A 22,413-nucleotide genomic window follows, 5' to 3' on the forward strand; every position below is an offset into this window, starting at 1 on the left:
CTTTCCAATTTCTTCAATATCCCTCTTTCTCTTTAAAATTAAAGTTTCTGCTCCATGAAGACATACACAGGTTTGACTATAGTGCTGTAATGTCTAAATTTACTGAATTTAGAAAGTGAGTTTTTATTATACACATTTTGTGTTAATTTGAATGCAGCTGTCATTTTTTTGATGGCAAACTTAAAGTGCAGCTCTTTCCAGACCACTTTCTTGTATGATTTTCTCTAAGTATTTAAACTGAGAAACCCTTTTTATTTTTTCCATATTTCATGTTCAAAAACTTTGGTGCTTGTTTGCTACATGTCATATATTCCTTAATGGCATTTGTAATCCTACTTTTTCTGTAGCTTCTTTAAGAATTTCTATCTGTTTTTGAGCTGTGATAATACCCCTAGTTAAAATTGCCATATCATCTGCAGAGGCGAGGCAATGCACTCTAATATTACTTCAACCTAACTTGATTGATTAATCCACATTTTGACTCAGCTTTTGCTCTTGCCTTTCTGTAATTACCTTTTCCAAAACACAGTTAAACAGTCACGAGGAAAGTCTATCTCCCTGTCTAACACCAGTCTTTATATCAAATGGTTCAGAAATTTCTCCCACGAATTTAACTTTAGAGCTAGTATCACTTAAAGTTTCCTTAACCAGTGTTGAGGCTTTACTATATAGACATTGTTCCCTTAAAATTTGGAAGACAGATTCACCATCAAATGAGTTTTAGGCTTTTTTAAAATCCACAAATTTACATACAATAATGTTACTAGAAATATTTGATGCCTAAGGATTACTTTTAAATTAAGAAAGTGTTCTGGACAGAATATTTTGGTCTTAAGCCCGCTTGGTGTTCACCGATTTTAGGTTCCAACTGTTCTTGGACTCAATCAAGTAAACACGGCGAGAGAATTTTGTATGTGACCAGGAGAAGAGAGAGTCCTTGGTAATTATGAACATCAGTTCTACCCCTTTTTTAAGCAATGGATAATTTAGAGCAGTTATCCAGTTCTCAATTTTTTCGCAGTTGTCAGATATGTCCTATTAGTTGAGTGATCTCTTTTATACTGTTAGGGCCAGTTGCTTTGAGTAGTTCTGCAATTATACCATCTTCTCCAGGTGATTTATCATTTTTAACTCTCTTAATTTGTTTCGTTATTTCGATTTCATCATGTACTTTAGGGTTAGGGTTGGTGTTATTAGTTTGTTGTGGTTGGAGTTTATCCGATGGTACTGGACAGTTTAATAGTTTCTCAAAATAATTAGCAATTACCTCACAATTTTCCTGGTTATTAAGAGCCAAAACGCTATTTTCATTTTTGAAGCAAGCACTTTGGGGATGGTAACCAGCTAGTTTTGTTTCAAATGTTTATAAAAGTTTCTTGTATTGTTCTTTCGTATGCCTTTTTCAATTCTAAAAGTTGGGCATTTTTGTAGTATCTTTTAGTCAGTCGGATTAATTTAGATATTTATTTTCTTACAGCTGGAAAGGTGATGTACATAATTTCAGTTTTGTTACTACTCCTATGTTTGAATGCCTTATGCCTAGACTTAACTGCTGTTTCACAAACTGCATTCCACGACGGGTGTTGTTTTTGAGTGGAATTAAATTTTGTGATGTTTGATGAGCTTTACCTTTAGGCTTTGCCATTCGTTGGTTTTTTTTTTTTTTTAATAGCATTTTTAAGGTTTAAAATTTCTTTTATTCACGTTAAATAATGGCCATAATCAATATTAGCCCCTTTTCCAACACTCAAAATTTCTTTGTAGTTAGGGTATGAAATTTGCTACACGATCGATTTGAAATTCCCCAATAAATGTATTGGGTGCCCAACTAGATTTTTGTTTAGAAGCATTTTTAAAAAATGTGTTGACATGATTTTAAGGTTAAAACTTTTGCACATTTCCACAAGTCTTTGGCCTTATTGGTTTGTCCATTTATGTGTAGGAAATCCATCGATAGTTTTCTTATACTTTTCTTTTTACCTAACTGAGCATCAAAATCACCCATTAAAATTTTAACATGGTTTGAGGGAATTTTTGAGATGATGCTTTCTGGTGTTTCCAAAGCTTCATTAACTTCTTAGGTTTTTTTCAGTTATCCTTTTTATTTGTGCATTTAAGAGAAATTGTCATTAATCTATTACTGAACAGTTTTACCTCCATTGTTCAATTTAAAATATTTCTGAAGACTGCAAAAGCAATTCTCAGATGTGGTGTATTATCAAGTATTCTTTTATCAGTTTTAATTTTAAAAACAGGGTAGTTGCCGAAAACCATGGTGTTCTTGTCCATCATTGAAAGTTCTGTTCTTTTAACATATCTCCCGTTTTATGAAGTTTACTTGGTTGCAAAAGTGTTTGTACATTAAGTGTTGCAAAAAATGTATTTGTTTTATTTTTAAGTTGGCGAGAGGACTCCGATGTATTTGGTGAGACACACTGCATTTCCGCACCACTGGGGAACAGCAGCTGACAAGTTTTCCGCCTGCTACAAGACAGACACAAAGTGGATTTGGTTTTGTTTTGCCTTGGTCCAGGACTGCTTATTCTGTATTCGCAGCTGGCTACCATATCTGATGGAATGTTCACTATCTGCCACCTGTGACCTGTCCAATACCCTAGATAAGGTCGGTTTCTTAGACTTTTAGTTACGAAGTCTTCAGGCATATATAAGTTATTTTATCTATATATGTTAACAGCTTCATAACATGTTAATTGGAATCAAATATATGAAATATGGTCATGCAATTCATGATACATTACAAAATAATGCCAGAAAGTATCATACCTATCCTTTTCAGATCCTTGAAGTCTGGCTCAGGTTCGACATATGGCTTAAGCTCATCGTCTTCATAACCCATATTCATCCACTTGTCTTTCATTATGTTCTGAAAGTTAATGTAGTTCGAATCATTCCAAAACTGGAGTTGTATTACTGATACAATACAATAAAAACAAGTATTATTAGTCAGTCAATAAGTGCGTGCGCACGCCCAACACACACACACACACACACACACACACACTTGTACACAAAAGATAAGTATGACATTAATTCCAATGCTATATAGCACAAAACTAAAAATGAGTAGAAAGTAACTCACTTCCAATGATGCCCTTTTAGCAGGATTTAGTACCAGGAATTTCTTGAGTAAATTTTCACAGTCTGTTGACATGTAGAAAGGTATCCTGTATTTTCCCCGCAGCACCCTTTCCCTAAGTTCCCTCAACGTAGAGCCATCAAATGGCAGTGATCCACTCACTAATGTATATAATATCACACCCAGAGACCACACATCAACTTCTGGTCCATCATACTTCTTTCCTGCAAAATTAGAAAATGAACTATGTTATAAGATGAACACAGTTAAAATGTAGTTGCCTGCCTTCAAGGCCACATTAAGAGGAAGAGTACAACAAAGCCTTTACACTTTGACTATCCAGAATAATACATGAAATGTATGATTTAAGAGATTTTGAGACGTTCATGCAATAGCAGGCAGTTAAACTATGAATTTCACACTTAACGAAATACTGTAAGATTATTTACACAAAAATAAAGCACCATATTACACAAAATTCTGCCAGTGTAAAAATGACAAGGTAGCACATTATGTAATTATCTGCTATTAATTCCATTTGACGTCATTAACTGCCTACCCACAATGGACTTCGACATTGTGGGGTAGCTTGCATGCCATGATACTCATAGCCGTACCATAAATGCAAGCACATTGGAGGGGTATCTATGGAAAACCAAGATTAACGTACGGCTCCTGAAGGAGGCCAGAATCCTTTTCGGTAGTTGCAGGGGTAGGTGACGATAAGTGACTGACCTGGCCTTGCAAAGTTACTCAATATGTTATCGCTATGCTGGTGCTGCGAACAGCTGTAAGCAGTAAGAGACTACAGATGAAAGCAATAAGAGACTAAAGCTGTTATATGCCCAGTGCAAATGCAGCTTGAAAGTATGGTCTAAAGAAGATGGAATCCTTTTGGATAATGTAGTCTGGAGATAAAATGGACACCTTAGCCCAAATGGTTTTCTACACAGGAGCTACTCCAGATGATGATATCAGGTAAAAAAAAACCTGACGTTCTAATGAATACATTAGATCCCTTAATCAGGTAGGCAGGTCAGAGAAGTGGAAAGAGAAACAAATACGTTTAAGTTGGGCACTGTGGGATTTAGAGATGTGCAGAGGCAGGAGGTACAGGACTTCTGGTCCTGTGAGTATAGGGTTATCAACACAAAATCAAAAAGGAGTACTGCAGAAGTAGGTCTCATAAATGCATTGTCATGAGAAAGATATGCAAATAAACTTTTAGTTTGGCGGTGGCTGTTGGGTTTGTCATCAAACCCCCTCCCCTCCAACATCTAAAGAATATACAAATGAAATTATTTATATTGTTAAGGGATATGAAAATTTAAATGTGATGGTAGATTGGAATTAAGGAAAAGTAGCAGGAAATCGGGGACAGGATGAGAGGAATGAAAGAAGGAACCACCCGGTCCAATCCTGCATGGACCACAATTTCAACATTTGGTATAAGAGTCATCAAAGGAGGTTGTATACATGGTAGAGAGATGGAGACACTGGTAGATTTCAGATCGATTGCTTAATTGGACAAATTAAATGAACTACTGGTTGTTCAGTCCTTCAGAAGGGAGCATTTGGGAAACAGGGAAAAGGATAACAACAGAAGACATGAGTAGCTTCGAGAGATCAAAGGCAGCTGTGAATCAAACAGGTAAACACATAATTACTAACAGAAACTCGCGGACAACATATGATCTATCAAATTTTATTAGAAATGAGATTGATAGAAACTACAAAATGACATAGCAGGAATGGTTAGAGGTGAAATGCGAAACTGTAGAAGCATGCACGAGTATGAGAAAAATAGAAGTTGATCTAGCGGAAATATTAACTTGTGTTCTGAGGAATTTTAGGAACACAAAAGGTAATACTGATCTCACAACATGTCTTGTAAGATAGACTCAACGACCACAATAACACATTCATAGCATTTGTAGATTTAGAGACAATACTGAATGGTATATACTGTCTAAGAGTCGATGAAAGGGAAGCAGTGGTTGGAAAAGGAGTGAGACAGGGTTGTAGCCTCTCCCCGATGTTATTCAATCTGTATATTGAGCAAGCAGTAAAGGAAACAAAAGAAAAATTCGGAGTAGGTATTAAAATTCACGGAGAAGAAGTAAAAACTTTGAGGTTCGCCGATGACATTGTAATTCTGTCAGAGACAGCAAAGGACTTGGAAGAGCAGTTGAACGGAATGGACAGCGTCTTGAAAGGAGGATATAAGATGAACATCGACAAAAGCAAAACGAGGATAATGGAATGTAGTCAAATTAAATTGGATGATCCTGAGGGAATTAGATTAGGAAATGAGACACTTAAAGTAGTAAAGGAGTTTTGCTATTTAGGGAGTAAAATAACTGATGATGGTCTAAGTAGAGAGGATATAAAATGTAGACTGGCAATGGCAAGGAAATCGTTTCTGAAGAAGAGAAATTTGTTAACATCGAGTATGGATTTAAGTGTCAGGAAGTCGTTTCTGAAAGTATTTGTATGGAGTGTAGCCATGTATGGAAGTGAAACATGGACGATAACTAGTTTGGACAAGAAGAGAATAGAAGCTTTCGAAATGTGTTGCTACAGAAGAATGCTGAAGATAAGGTGGGTAGATCACGTAACTAATGAGGAGGTATTGAATAGGATTGGGGAGAAGAGAAGTTTGTGGCACAACTTGACAAGAAGAAGGGATCGGTTGGTAGGACATGTTTTGAGGCATCAAGGGATCACAAATTTAGCATTGGAGGGCAGCGTGGAGGGTAAAAATCGTAGAGGGAGACCAAGAGATGAATACACTAAGCAGATTCAGAAGGATGTAGGTTGCAGTAAGTACTGGGAGATGAAGAAGCTTGGACAGGATAGAGTAGCATGGAGAGCTGCATCAAACCAGTCTCAGGACTGAAGACCACAACAACAACAACATATACGGTCTGAAATTCTGAAGACAGCAGGGATATACAGTAGAAGGTTGTCTACAACTTTTACACATACCGCTACAGCTATGAGAGTTGAAGGACATGACAAGGAGTGAGGCAGGATTGTAACCTATCCTCTATATTACTTAATGTGTGTAGTGAGCAAGCAGTAAAGGGGAAAAAATGTACATGGAATTTAAGTTCAGGGAAAAGAAACAAAACCAAGATTTACAGACCACAAGTAGACTGGAGATCAAGTGAATGGGATGGATAGTGGCTAGAAAAGAGATTACAAAATGAACATCTGCAAAGAAAAACAAGGGCAACAGTGAGTCATCGAATTAAATCACGCCATGAAGAGGGAATTAGATTAGGAAATGACACATTAAAAGTAGTACATTACTTCCATTATTTAGGCAGCAAAATAACAAATAATGCCCGAAGTAGATAGATATTAAAATGCGGACCAGAAATAGCAAGAAAATCTTTTTTGAAAAAGGTAAATATTTCAATAAGTAATAAAAATTTAAGTATAAAATGTGTTTTACATTTGTCTGCAGTACAGAAGTGAAACATGGATGATAAACACTTCAAACAATAAGAGAACTGGAATATTCGAAATATGTTGCTACAGAAGAATATTGAAGATTAGACAGGTAGATTGGACAACTCATGAAGAGATACTCAACTGAACTACGACAAGAGAGATTCATTACACAACATGATCAAAAGGAGGAGGCTGTTTGATTGGATATGTCCTAAAGATATCCAGGAACCATCGGTTTGCTTAAGGGAGATTGTGTTTAGTTAGTTAGTTTCTCTCTCTCTCTCTCTCTCTCTCTCTCTCTCTGTGTGTGTGTGTGTGTGTGTGTGTGTGTGTGTGTGAAATTTACAGTATCTTGAGATGAAAATAATAAATGAAGGCCACAGTACAACGCTAAACGTGTATGATTCCTGTGGAGAGGCAGCACTAATTAGCATGAAAGAGGCTTTCAAAAACCCACTGTGTGTAACAAAACTAAAATATAAATAAATGTCAACAGACTTCCAGCCTAATGCAAGCCTTTTGATCAGAAGACAGTTTGGTTGCTTGCATGTTATGGATTATGAAAATTGTTCTCCAGTTAGAGAAACTACAATGTGTGTAAATATGATGGCCAATATTTAGTACTAGACCATTTAATTGATGGTTATCTGCAGAGTTTTGCAATTACTACAAAGCCGTTATATGAGCTATCTTTATATCAGTTTAAAACTCACCCTGGAAAAGTTCTGGTGCAGCATATGGTGGGCTGCCACAGAAAGTGTCCAATTTGTTCCCAGGTGTGAATTCATTGCTGAATCCAAAATCAGCTATTTTAATGTTCATTTCGCTATCCAGCAACAAATTCTCAGCCTGGAGATAGACAAAAAGATAATATCTGTTCAGATATAAATATAACACAATTGCTGTTCAGAAATAAACAGAGGTTGACATTACTAGCATTTTATTACTTAATAATATTCACTAAATATATTGTTTATTGAGAACAGTTGACTTACAGTGGATGTACATTAGAAGTATGAATACTAGTTTAGTTATCACCTAAAATGGGACAAAGGAGTACATAAACGCAGGTTCCTTCATCATATGCAAATAAATGGCACCTTCTCCAAGATACACAAAACTAAAAACTAAGGTCCTGTGTGGAAACAGTTAACATTAGTGCAGTAGGCAAATGAATTAATGAAGCTTGAATTACATATTAACACTATCACTAATGAATTACAAACATATTTGGTGACTTCATTACTGAATCCACGATCAGCTATTTTAATGTTCATTTCGCTATCCAGCAACAAATTCTCAGTACAATGTTAAACCAATTAATAAGCACCTTTAAAGCACCTTACAATTTACATCACAGAATACAACAGCAATATTTACCTGAAAACTGAACAAAGGCAAATTAAGTGAACAAAACAGCCACTTGGGTACAATAATGAAGATTAAGCTATGATGGGTCAAGTGAACTATAGTCTTTTCTGGACAAAGCACACAGAAGAGGAACTCTTTCGCAATGCTGAGTTTCTATGTTCTGACGATGCTTAACAGTATCAGTACCAGTTCCCAGAGTGACACATAAGTTACAAACTAACAACTGGTCAAGAGGTATAACAAAAACATTTGATTATAATGGCAGATTTTTGATAGAGAAATACCGCCTCTAGCACAGGAACAGACAGAAGTAGGGGTGTAGGGTACAGGGAAATCCAAATTAGGACTGCAAAGGCAAGAGAAGAGAAATTAAGGTCTTATGGGCATATAGACAATTTAACCTCACACTCCATTTGCAAGTGGCCCATGAAAGGGAATGGGTAGTGGTGGTAGAAAGTATCTTTTGCCATACACAGTACGGTGGATTGCAAAGTAAGTATGTTAATGTAGAACGGCGTGTGAATGATGACTGATAGAAGAAAAGCTGAAAGTTTAGTACATTTTTGTTTTTCCATTGTTGCTGTAAGCAAGCAAAAGATCTGCAAAAACAGAAACTGTATAAAATTGTATACTGTGAAATACAGGGGCTACACATAATATATATAGCATAATGAACAAAGGAAGGAAGAACTGGGTTTCACATCATATTGATCACAAGCACGGGCTGGGGGTGTTTTGGATAAAAATTCAGCTGCATCCTTTCCCAAGGAACCACAAGCCTACAGCGATTTAGGAAAATCACAGATAACATAAATCTGATGACCAACATCACCCCAATAGTACATGGTCACCCAGCATGTTGGCTGAATCTTGACAATTATATGCTAAGAGCAAATTCAATGTTAAAAATATGATTGAAGCCAATGTTCTTACCCGCAAACAGACACACTTTAAACTACAAATATTTTGGTCTTTTGTAAAGCACTGGCTTTTTGATTGTATGGTACAATGTTGTTACAAACATAATGGATGACCTGCCTTCCATCTTTTAAGTACCATGTCACTTCATTTTAGTCGATTTCCAGAGTTGTGTACAACAATTGATCCATACGTTTTTCATCCTCCATATAGTCTGTCAGGAAATATAAGACTAAAATATTATTGTTTGGATTAAAGCTACTTGCCCAAAACCCTTTTCAACATCGTTTTTTCACTGTATGTTTCTACAGTCTGGAGAGAGAAAGACGGGAGGGGGGGGGGGGGACAGAGGGAGGGGGAGGGGGAGGGAGAGATTAATAAGAAAGGATATCATGCAACAAAATCAACAAAAATTACGAACACATCTACTTATAAAAGTGCTTGCCATGTGACACACACACACACACACACACACACACACACACACACACACAATTACATGTCTACAAGATGGAAATTGGCACTGTTATCAATTTGGGTAGATTGTTCACACATTCAGAAAATTGGGGTATCACACTGTACAAATCGCTGCACACAAATGATCTGCAATCTGCTCCCTCTCCAACTCACAATATCAACATGGACGTCCTAGTGGGAGAACCTAATTCCAACATTAACAGCTTGTTTGCAGTTAATCTCTCATTGCTGTTGTTGTGGTCTTTAGTCCGAGCTGGTTTGATGCAACTCTTCAGGCTACTCTATCCTGTACAAGCCTCTTCATCTTTGGAATATCTACTGCAACCTACATCCTTCTGGATCTGCTTACTGTATTCATCTCCTGGTTTCCCTCAATGATTTTTATTCTGCCCCCCCCCCCCCCCCCAATTACTAAACTGCTGATCATTGATATATCAGAATGTGTCCTATAAATTGATCCCTTCTTTCAGTTAAATTGTGCCGCAAACTTCTTGTCTCCCCAATTCCTTTCGGTATCTCCTCATTAGTTATGTGATCAAACCATTTTATCTTCAACATTCTTCTATAGCACCACATTTCAAAAGCTTCTATTCTCTTCTTGTCTAATCTGTTTATCGTGCATGTTTCACTTCCATACATGGCTACACTCTAGACAAATACCTTCAGACAAGCCTTTCTAACACTTCAATCTATATTTGAATTAACAAATTTCTTTTATTCAGAAATGCTTTTCTTGCCATTGCTGGTCTACATTTCATATCCCCTCTACTTCAGCCATTATCAGTTATTTTGCTACGCAAATAACAAAAAGAGTTTCATTTCCTAATCTAATTTCCTTAGGATCACCTGATTTAATTGAACTACTCTCAGTTATCTTGTTTTGCTATTGTTGATGTTCATCTTATATCCTCCTTTGAAGACACTGTCCATTCTACTCAACTGCTCTTCCAAATCCTTTGCTGTCTCTCTCAGAATTACGATGTCATTGGCAAACCTCAAAGTTTTTATTTCTTAACCCTGAACTTGAATTCTTATTTCAAATTTTTCTTTGGTTTCTTTTACTGCTTGTTCAATGTATATATTGAATAACACCAGGAACAGACTACAACCCCGTCTCACTCCCTTCTTAACCACTCCCTCCCTTTCATGCCCCTCAACTCTTATAACTGCATCTTGTTTTCTGTACAAGTTGTAAAGGTACTTTCCCTCCCTGTATTTTACTTCCGTTACCTTCAGCATTTTGAAGAGAGTATTCCAATCAACAATTTCAAATGCTATAAACATAGGTTTGTCTTTTGTTAACCTATTTCCTAAGTCAAGTCTTAGGGTCAGTATTGCCTTTCGTGTTCCTACATTTCTCTGGAATCCAAAATAATCTTCCCTGGCGTCACCTTCCACCAGTTTTTTCATTCTGCTGCAAAAGAATTCATGTTAGTACTGTGCAACCATGACTTACAGTAGAAGATAAATAGGAAGCTTTAAGAGGTAAAATATTGAAGGCAGAGAGGATCATATAGACAAAAAGACAAGGCCTAGTAGAAATCTTTGGCTATCAAGAGATTTTGAATTTAACTGATGGAAGAATAAAATTTAAAAATGCAGCAAATGAAACAAGTGGAAGGGAAGACAAATGTTTAAAAAATGAGATTGAGGGAAGTGCAAAATGGCTAAGCAGGAATGGATAGAGGAGAAATGTACAGATTTAGAGGGATATTTTACTAGGGGAAAAAAATAGACAATGTCTACGGGAAAATTAAAGAGGCTTTTGGGGAAAAAGAGAAGCATCTGTATGGGTATCAAGAGCTCAGATGGAAAACCAGTCCTAAGCAAAGAAGGGAAAGCTGAAAGGTTGAAGGAGTATACAGACTGTCCATACAAGGGAGATGAACTATTACCTAATATCACAGAAAAGGAAATTACGTAGGTGAAGATGAGATGGGAGATAGATTCTCCAAGAAGACTTTGGCGGAGCTCTGAAAGATCAAAGTTGGGAACAGATGATATTACGGGAGAACTACTGATAGCCTTTGGGAGAGCCAGCCATCTGGTGGGCAAGATATATTAGACAGGCAAAATACCCTTGAACTTCAAGAATAATGTAGTAATTCTAATTACAAAGAAATCAGTTGCAGTTAATTTATGACCATTCCAACTAAAACTTCTCTATCATGCTTACCTTCAAATCCCTGTGGATGATTTTCTTCTGATGACAATACTGCACAGCAGAAACAATCTGGAATTACAAAAACAAAAAACAAATTGTCTTTCTTTTCATTTATTGGCATTATTTTATGTATAAGCATGTGCTGATTTCTTATTTAGTACAGATAGAATCTTATTCACAAAAGTAATATATATTTTTTTTAACCTCAGGTGTATTAAACTAAGTTAATATTTATGTTGTGTTGGTATCCCTGTGCAGTAAGGCTATTCTGTGTTATTTTATGAGCAATGCACATTTTTAACATGACCATATATTAAGAGCTAACAGTCACAATTTTGTCTAGCTTAATTTAACAATCCGTTACATACTACCTCTAAACATACAAACTCTACACGCCAAAAGGGAGAAACAAGCAGGTCAGATGAAAAAAGAGGGGGGGGTGTACCAAACCCCCATGCACTTCATACTAATGCAGCAGAGTTACATTTCATTTTGATTATCACTATCATCAGCTTCCAAACAACCCACATTTATGTTTCCCTTTGCCTCTACACGAATGTGCCCATATTCAGTTAAAAGTGTTCTGGATATGGTGTCTTACATTCTTGATGATTTTTGTTATATGGGCATTAAGCTGTGGTCTTCACATGGCCTGTTCACAGAAACACATTCTTGACCACAATGTACTGCCCAGATAACGAAAGTCATCAACAATGTAAATACTGACTGTGAAAGCCTGCACTGAATGATGTTTTTTGTTGTAAAAGTCTTCACAGGTTTGCCACCAGATCAAGTTGTGCAAATTCTACAATATTTCCTCTGTCAAAAATCACTGAGTGGCTCTTCTGCAGGTGCACTGTACACTGTGTCAACTAACAGTGTTACTCACTGAAGACCGTACCAGACCAATGTTATGACAGGTCTGTTATCGAAAAATCTTAATTTCCACATTGTGATTTAATAGCAGCCAATGCAGGGTTCCAGGCTATGCTCAGTCGAAATCTCACATCCCTGTTGAGAGTATCAGCTGTACGGATATGTATTGCTTCCTTAATGTTCTTTGTTGCGCTGAATCTGTTCCATTTGTTTGGATCCCAAATCTGATGTAGGTTAACATGGACCCTCTGTGTTTGTCTTACTGTCCATACTGCTAACAACCAGGGGATATATCCTCTCAGAAACCATGTACTCTAAAAGTTCATAAATCCTACTGACTGAGATACAGATACTAAATCTCCATGGAATAAGGCTTATAGCCTGTCAGAAATCGACCACATCCCAATCAGGTTGACATGATGGGGAAAAAAAATAATTTACTCCGCATTCCTTATTAATATAACTTCCCATTATTTCTGCCCAGTATTCACATGCCAATTTGTAAGTTTTCATTTGTTCTCTTGTGTTTTTTTTTTTTTCAATCAGGTTTTACAGTCTACTCATCTTTGGGTAGCCTACTGGCACCAGCCCTATATGTGGCAGTAACATCTATTGGTGTATGTTACAAGAACCCCACACAGTGCTTCAACCAACATGATGCTGAATGCCCCTGGCAGTATTAGCAATAAGCTCTTCTGGCCACACCTTTCAGTGTGCCTGTTAGTTGCAAGGGCATGTCTGTGCCCAACTGTAAAGCACAATACTGTTTCACACAATGCACTGTGGGCATGTTCTAATTAACATCAGTACATTTCCTGCTGTGCTGAGTCTTTTTTTCTGTTTTTCCCTGCAGTGCCCAGTCTTTTCCCTACAGTGCCCAGTCTTTTCCCTACAGTGCCCAGTCTTTTCCCTACAGTGCCCAGTCTTTTCCCTACAGTGCCCAGTCTTTTCCCTACAGTGCCCAGTCTTTTCCCTACAGTGCCCAGTCTTTTTTCTGCAGTGCCCAGTCTTTTTTCTGCAGTGCCCAGTCTTTTTTCTGCAGTGCCCAGTCTTTTTTCTGCAGTGCCCAGTCTTTTTTCTGCAGTGCCCAGTCTTTTTTCTGCAGTGCCCAGTCTTTTTTCTGCAGTGCCCAGTCTTTTTTCTGCAGTGCCCAGTCTTTTTTCTGCAGTGCCCAGTCTTTTTTCTGCAGTGCCCAGTCTTTTTTCTGCAGTGCCCAGTCTTTTTTCTGCAGTGCCCAGTCTTTTTTCTGCAGTGCCCAGTCTTTTTTCTGCAGTGCCCAGTCTTTTTTCTGCAGTGCCCAGTCTTTTTTCTGCAGTGCCCAGTCTTTTTTCTGCAGTGCCCAGTCTTTTTTCTGCAGTGCCCAGTCTTTTTTCTGCAGTGCCCAGTCTTTTTTCTGCAGTGCCCAGTCTTTTTTCTGCAGTGCCCAGTCTTTTTTCTGCAGTGCCCAGTCTTTTTTCTGCAGTGCCCAGTCTTTTTTCTGCAGTGCCCAGTCTTTTTTCTGCAGTGCCCAGTCTTTTTTCTGCAGTGCCCAGTCTTTTTTCTGCAGTGCCCAGTCTTTTTTCTGCAGTGCCCAGTCTTTTTTCTGCAGTGCCCAGTCTTTTTTCTGCAGTGCCCAGTCTTTTTTCTGCAGTGCCCAGTCTTTTTTCTGCAGAGCCCAGTCTTTTTTCTGCAGAGCCCAGTCTTTTTTCTGCAGTGCCCACTGCCCGGGAGTCTTTTTTCTTCGTTTTTCTGCAGTGCTCTTTTTTCTTCAGTGCGGAGTCTTTTTTTCTGCAGTGCTGAGTCTCGCAATTTTAATTTTTAGCTTTAGAGTTTTTCTCATTATAATATAAATATACTCATCAAAACTTTACCTTGCATCATGGTGTAAGTATTTTGTTACTTATCTCTTTTGACATTTATGTTGTTTATTTTGATTGAAAGGGTTTTAGAGAGGGTACTTTACAGCATTATGTACATTGTCTCATTCATTGTGATGAGTATCGTACTCGCAAAGTGCCATATTCTCTTCTGTATTATTTGCTTTTCACTCTCAGTCTTCTGTTGCTATGACAACAGCCAGATCATTTGAATATGCTATGATTGTGACAGCATGTTCATCCTAGCCATTAGACGTAATAGGGATTCAGTCACAATATCCAAGAAGGTGGAACCTTAATTTTAATCTTGCAAGCCCCTCTTTTTAGTTTTCTTAATTAGTTTGATACTACCCACATGGCATTCTGCTAATCTACTTCTACAATAACTTTAACAAAATGAGGTTTAAGTAACCATATTTCTTGGATAAGTTTAAATAGAGCCAAACCATCCAGCGATAATCACAGCTGCCTAAATTAGTACTGCTATTACAGTCTTCAAGTATTTTGCTCAATGCTGGAAATTACAGTATTTCATTGATAATGTCATCTATGATTCTTTTCCTAGCTAAGGTCAAACAGATGTGGGTAGAGGTTATAATATTTTCAATGGATCTACAAGATGTTACACAGCAATATTCTATAGACTTACACATAACTATTTAATAGGTGAATTGAGCTGTACATTTCTGTGTAGGCTCGGCTTTATTAAAGGACTTCTTCATTACACAAAGAACAGTGAGCTTGATATCGCATGCAGCCAAATTCTGGCCGAGGCCGCTCAACAGAAGGCTATATGGAAAGCTGAATTGCTTAATAGGAGATGAACAATTTGCTTTCAGGTGAGGAGTGGGAACTAGAGATGCCACTGGGCTACTGAGAGTGATAGGGGAGAGGTACATGGAGAAGAAAAGGAAGGTGTATGTTGTGTTCATTGATCTTGAGAAGGCTTTTGACTGCATCAGATGGGACAAACTGATGGAAATCCTAAGGAAACATGGAGTTGACTGGAGGGATTGACAGCTAATTAGAAATTTATATTTGAACCAAAGAGCAAGAGCAAAAATAGGAGGTGTGATGAGTGAAGAAACTTAACTGGGAAGAGGCGTAACACAAGGTGGTTGTTTATCACCAACAATGTTCAATATCTATCTGGAGGAAATTATTAATGAAAGTTTTGATGGAAGAAGAGGAGTCTGTATAGGGTGTTGGAAAGTGGAGTGTATAAGATTTGCAGACGGCATGGTTGTGATGGCAGAGTGTGCAAGAGAGATGGAACAAATGTTAGATGATCCAAACACAAAATTAGAAGAATATGGAATGAAAATTAACAAGAAGAAAATGAAAAGCTACATAACTGGAGGAAAGGGGAGAAAATGCCGTATGAAAATAGGGGGAGATGAAACACAGCAAGTGAATAACTTCAATTACTTGGGAAGTGTCATAATGGATGATACGTATTGCTCAACAGAAATTAGGAAAAGAATTGCAATGGCAAAAGAAGGATTCAAGAAGAAGCAGAAATTACTTTGTGGACCACTAAACAAAGATCTGAGGAAAAGATTTGCCAAATGTTACCTATGGAGCGTTGCACTATATGGTGAAGAGACCGGGACATTGTGGAAGGAAGAGGAAAGAAGATTGGAGGCACTAGAGATGTGGATATGGAGAAGAATGGAAAAAATGAAATGGGAAGACTGAGTAAGGAGTGAAGTAGTTTTAAGAGGAGTTGAAGAAGAAAGAAACATGCTGAAAGTCATCAGAAAAAGAAAATGGAATTGGACTGGACATTGTTTGAGGAAGGACTGATTATTGAAGGAAGGAATAGAAGGAATGGTGGAGAGAAAAAAGGGAAGAGGAAAAAGAAGGTATCAAATTCTGGACAATATTGAAAGAGACAAATATTCAGAAATGAAAAGACTGGCCAATGACTAACCAAAGTGGAAGAGGCTTAACCCACGACACGACCTGCCATAAGACAGAATACCATACTAATACTCTTCATCACAACAGTACTTTCCACTTTCCAGGCTGGTTACACCTTTCCCATCCATGAGAATTCATACCATATTTCTGTTAATCTACATCTACATTTATACTCTGCAAGCCACCCAACGGTGTGTGGCGGAGGGCACTTAATGTGCCACTGTCATTACCTCCCTTTCGTGTTCCAGCTACGTAGGGTTCGTGGGAAGAACGACTGACGGAAAGCCTCCGTGTGTGCTCGAATCTCTCTAATTTTACACACGTGATCTCCTTGGGAGGTATAAGTAGGGGGAAGCTAATATATTCGATACCTCATCCAAAAACACACCCTCTGATGCAGGGCACCTCTCTTGAAGAGTCTGCCACTTGAGTTTGCTAAACATCTCCATAACGCTATCATGCTTACCAAATAACCCTGTGATGAAACACGCCGCTCTCCTTTGGACCTTCTCTATCTCCTCTGTCAACCTGACCTGTTACAGATCCCACACTGATGAGCAATACTCAAGTATAGGTCGAACGAGTGTTTTGTAAGCCATCTCCTTTGTTGATGGACTATATTTTCTAAGGACTCTCCCAATGAATCTCAACCTGGAACCTACCTTACCACCAATTAATTTTATATGGTCGTTCCACTTCAAATCGTTCTGTACGCGTACTCCCAGATATTTTACAGAAGTAACTGCTACCAGTGTTTGTTCCGCTATCATATAATCACACATTCCATAGACTTTTACTTTGTTTATCAGGCGACAGTGCGAAACTGCATCGAACACCTTCCGGAAGTCAAGGAAAATGGCATCTACTTGGGAGCCTGTATCTAATATTTTCCGGGTCTCATGAACAAATAAAGTGAGTTGGGTCTCACATGACCGCTGCTTCCAGAATCCATGTTGATTCCTACAGAGTGGATTCTGGGTTTCCAAAAATGAAACGATACTCGAGCAAAAAACATGTTCTAAAATTCTACAACAGATTGATGTCAGAGATATAGGCCTACAGTTTTGTGCATCTGCGTGACGACCCTTCTTGAAAACTGGAACTACCTGTGCTCTTTTCCAATCGTGTGGAACCTTCTGTTCCTCTAGAGATTTGCGGTACACGACTGTTAGAAGGGGGGCAAGTTATTTGGTGTACTCTGTGTAGAATTGCATTGGTATCCTGTCAGGTCCAGTGGACTTTCCTCTGTTGAGTGATTCCAGTTGCTTTTCTATTCCTTGGACACTTATTTCGATGTCAGCCATTTTTTCGTTTGTGCGAGGATTTAGAGAAGGAACTGCAGTGCGGTCTTCCTCTGTGAAATAGCTTTGGAAAAAGGTGTTTAATATTTCCGCTTTACGCGTGTCATCCTCTGTTTCAATGCCATCATCATCCCGGAGTGTCTGGATATGCTGTTTCGAACCACTTACTGATTTAACGTAAGACCAGAACTTCCTAGGATTTTCTGTCAAGTCGGTACATAGAATTTTACTTTCGAATTCACTGAACGCTTCAAGCATAGCCCTCCTTACACTAACTTTGACATTGTTTAGCTTCTGTTTGTCTGAGAGGTTTTGGCTGCATTTAAATTTGCAGTGAAGCTCTCTTTGCTTTCACAGTAGTTTCCTAACTTTGTTGTTGAAACACGGTAGGTTTTTCCCATCCCTCACAGTTTTACTTGGCACGTACCTGTCTAAAACGCATTTTACGATTGCCTTGAACTTTTTCCATAAACACTCAACACTGTCAGTGTCGGAACAGAAATTTTCGTTTTGATCTGTTAGGTAGTCTGAAATCTGCCTCCTATTACTCTTGCTAAACAGATAAACCTCCCTACCTTTTTTTATATTCCTATTTACTTCCATATTCAGGTGATCTGTGGTATTACTCCATTCAATACTTCTTAGCAAGTATCATTTCCACCAAAGTTTTTCTTTTCTTCCTCTCATGCATATGGACAGGTGAAATATCTGCTGTGCATCTGTGCCTAGTAATCTGTTAGGATCAACTTATTAAATTTGTTATCATCCAGTAGTTTATGCTGCACAAAGCCTGTCTTGAGACTCCATCATCTTAACATCACACCCTATGTGCATGTTGCTTCTTAAGTCAACTGTAACCCAATTTTGTTACTGTGTAGTTGGCTGTTGTTTATGTTCGCCTTCTGTAATTAACCTTTACTTTATGCTGCCACTGCGTCTGGCTGCTGGTAACTGTTCAGACAACCGGTACAGAGCTTGAGTTGCCCACAATGGGCTGTTACCATATTTACTCCAATCTAAGCTGCACTTTTTTCCGGTTTTTGCAATCCAAAAAACTGCCTGCAGCTTAGAATCGAGTGCAAAGTAAGCGGAAGTTCTGTAAAATGTTGGTAGGTGCCACCACGACTAACTTCTGCCATTGAATATATGTAGCGCTACACAGGCATGTTCTGCAGGCACAAAGATAAATACTGGCGCCAAAACCTGTGTATCAGTAAATAAATTTAAAAAAAGGTGGAAGATGAGCTTCTTTCTCCTCCCCGAGTTTCGCCCACTGCATTTTCATACATTATCCAACGAAGTAAATACAAATTCCGTATTGTTCATCTTCGAATGTAACAGCATTTCAATGTACTACGAAAATCCAAGTGGCAAGACTGTTTGGGATGTTTCTCAATATGGCGAACTCTACATTCTGAATTTCCTACCTGTGAGAAGAGATGGTTGCTAATAGGAACTTTTATGAATTGTGAATCACATGCGGTGTTCTCTTCACTATAAGAATAATATAAACATTTTGCAATGTATTCTTTCGTGTTTGCTGCTATCTCATTTAAATCTTGTCTGCCTAATAAACTATGAAACTAGAGTGAGACAACAGCAAACGCGGAAGAATATACATATGCCATGTTTATATTATTCTTATGCCTAGTAGTGATACAGTCAGAAATGAAGCACGGCAGCTGCCTAGATTTTTAAATCTAAGATGCCTCTAATTTTTGTGCAGAATGTAATGTACTAAAGAGGAGTCTGCAAAGATTTTCAAACGGAGAAAAATTTTCACTAAACTCTCGTTCAGAACATCTTATATCATACGCAGTCTATTATTTGGTTCTTGTTGATCATTATCAAAGAAAGCAGCAGAGTAAGTAACAACAAACAGCAGTCTCTTGTCATTGTTTCGCTAATGAGACGATTCCTCTCTCTCTCTCTCTCTCTCTCTCTCTCTCTCTCTCAGCTTCAAGTGACGTAAACACCTATAACCGAGAGAATGGCACTTATCAGATCAAAGAAAAATAAGTAATCAATTTAAACCAGACGAAGCATGTGAAAAAGGAAGGGTACCCTTATAAATAGGGACGGAGCGCCTGACACATAGCAATGGCTACCTGGTAAAGCTTAACTGCCAAGCTGACGACTCGAACCAAACTACTGTAGCTGTATCGTCATTCATTAGACCTAAATTGTCTCTCATATTAAAATAGACCAACTTTGTTTCGATTTGGAGATGCGGTCTAAAACGTTTCTCTCCCCTTGAATTTCAAGTCTCAAATTTTATGTGCGGCTTAGATTCGGGAATTTTTTTCCCCCTTGATTTCGAGTCTCATTTTTCAGGTGTGGCTTAGATTCGAGTGCGGCTTTGATTCGAATAAATACGGTATACGGTACGTGTATGCCATGTAGGTATCCAGTTGTTCTGTAACTGTGGGAATTTCTGCACTTACTACAGTTTCTGGTAATGAATTTCGTTCTAAAATATTCATGAAATGCATCTATCCATGCTTCCACTCATTGTAAAATCTTTCAAAGTTTAGGGTACATAAGGTTTTTAGTAGGTCACATGGTTCCCTGGGGTTTGTTGGTACATTTTTGTTCTGAGAATCATTCTGTCAGTGTGTTGTTTTGTAGGATAGCATACTATATCTGGATGGCTTAACCTGATTACATCATTTTGTTCCAATGCACATAAGGTAATATGGGTTTCTATATTACTGTGATTAACTGCATGCTATTGTGACAGTGATGTTGACACCTTTGTCAATTCTTTTCGTATTAGTGACTGCTTTGTTGTATGTAAATTATTCATCACTGTTGACATGCTGGTGGAGTTTGTTGAGTCAGGTGCAACATCAGGTAACACATTATCCTGTTTCAAAAAGACCCAATTGAAGATCGCTGGTTTAAAATTTGCCCTGTTTTTTGAAAATGTTTTTCACACAAATAGGTACTACCAAATACAGAGATCAAACTTGGGGCATCTGATCTCAACTCACCATATTCATCAACTGGTAGACATTTATAGAACATATTCTCACAATGCAGATTAATTACGTCCATCTGAACGTCAGGTGGAAGTTTCTCAATGGTACAGCCAAACGTATTTTAAAATATAGAAATGTCTTCTGCATTTCCATCAAGACCTGAGAGCATGGGGAATGTGTCCGTACCACACACATTATTACAGTTGTGACAGCATAAACTGTTTCCTCTACAAGTTATACTTTGTTAATGTTTTCTCAACTACTTTGAAAATATTTTAATCTGTAGTTATTCCACACAGACTACTCTAAGAAGCTAACTATTCAGTCACTTTGAAGTCAGCACTGAGTCCTCGAATAAATAGCAGCAACTGTACAGTATCTATGAGCCTTGTTAAGTAATTGGTTACCAATGTTGCTGCCAATATCCTCAACTCTTAAAGCAACTGTTCTCAAGGAAAGATTGATAGAATTAAACAAATCTATTTTCTCAGGACACATTTCTTCAGGTGCTACAATCAGACATTATTTAAGTAACTCACTATCAGTAAATAGTTTCCCGTCCTTGGTTAACAATGAGCAATTTGTAAACTTATTTTAGTTGCAGCCACAGTTTCATTTTTCAATCTTCCCAGTGAATTGGAAAGGAAACACTGTGGCAAATGTTTAGTCTGGTAATGCCAGAACACATAACACACTTTTTGTACAGCTGTAGTGTCACTACACAATAGGAACAATCCTTTCCCATCTAATTCAGTGACAAAATAATTTTAAGCCCACTCTACCTTAAAATAATGATGTTCAAAGTCAGCTTTTCTCTCCTTTTGTAGTTCTGATAGCAACGCGATGGAAAACAGTTGTTTTATAAATGAGAACAAAATATTGCAAAACAGTGATACATGTGGCACCGGTAATAGTATCAACTTAAAATTGCGTGCCATCACAGTGGCAGTGTAGATGCCCGGCTTCCTCAGCAAGCTTCCTGTACACAGAAGCACCATACACTTTTTTTTTTTTTTTTTTTTTTTTTTTTTTTTTTTTTCCAGGTCAACCATCAGAGTGTGTTGCTAGTCAACAGCAATACATAGCCAAAACCGAAAGATTATTCCAATTCAGCTGACATCTTACTTTCACATAATTTGCAAGTTTCATTCAGTAGTATTATCCAACTTTAAATTTTTTAAGAATTTAGAAATGTAAAAAATTCTTAGGTTGCAGGCAGTGGGCCAGATTTGGCACCCAGGTCATAGTTTGCTGATGCCTGCTCTAGATCTACATCAACATCACAGTCCACAAGCCACCTAATGGTATGTGGCTGAGGATAGTGCCACTAACTGAACACCCAACTGAGTAGTATTTGTGCACTTACGAACACGGAACGGTTATTTCATGTTTGAGACCAGTATAGATACTCTGATCAGTTAATACGTATACTGTAAATGTTAGGTTAGTCCTATTACTGAAAAAACTCCAATAAACGAAAATTAAAGAAAACTCAATAACAGAAACATACCTATGCATACTTAAATTTTTATATATCTAATAATAGTACATTTTACCTGTCTAAATTTGGCTCTGGCTTCTTTTTCTTTCATCCTACCATGCAGGACCAAATAGTCAAAAACTTCCCCTCCACTTGCATATTCCATCACTAAGTACAGAGTCTTTTCGGTTTCAATCACTTGAAACAATTTTACTGTAAATGAATAAAAATTCATAAAAATCCATTACACAACAAATTTCTTTAAATAAACTGGAGTACACTAATTTAACAGAGTAAATTTACAAATTCTGTGCTGGAAAAAACATTCCAACAGCAAAAGAATTCTTTTACACACAGACACCAACCACAATAGGACACACAAGCAGTTGCCTTATCTGCCTTGCCCATCTGGATGCACATCCTGTCTTTTAAAGAATATTCCATTACTCTAGGAAACCATCAACTAACTTAATGAGACCAAGAAGCCAGTGTAAAAGTTCTCATCAACAT

The 22,413-nt window shown here is 37.7% G+C and overlaps 1 protein-coding gene across 1 annotated transcript in view; it reads right to left on the reverse strand.

The window, feature by feature from the left end:
* The window catches only part of LOC124609901 (serine/threonine-protein kinase MARK2-like), a 294,494-nt gene that overhangs the window by 114,533 nt on the left and 157,548 nt on the right, over nt 1-22,413 (reverse strand). The window contains 5 exon segments of the mRNA XM_047140111.1: nt 2,785-2,884; nt 3,101-3,321; nt 7,270-7,405; nt 11,499-11,555; nt 21,980-22,116. Coding sequence (XP_046996067.1) covers nt 2,785-2,884; nt 3,101-3,321; nt 7,270-7,405; nt 11,499-11,555; nt 21,980-22,116 — 651 coding nt within the window.

The sequence above is a fragment of the Schistocerca americana genome, chromosome 1 (assembly GCF_021461395.2).
Source record: "Schistocerca americana isolate TAMUIC-IGC-003095 chromosome 1, iqSchAmer2.1, whole genome shotgun sequence".
NCBI classification, from domain to species: Eukaryota; Metazoa; Arthropoda; class Insecta; order Orthoptera; family Acrididae; genus Schistocerca; species Schistocerca americana.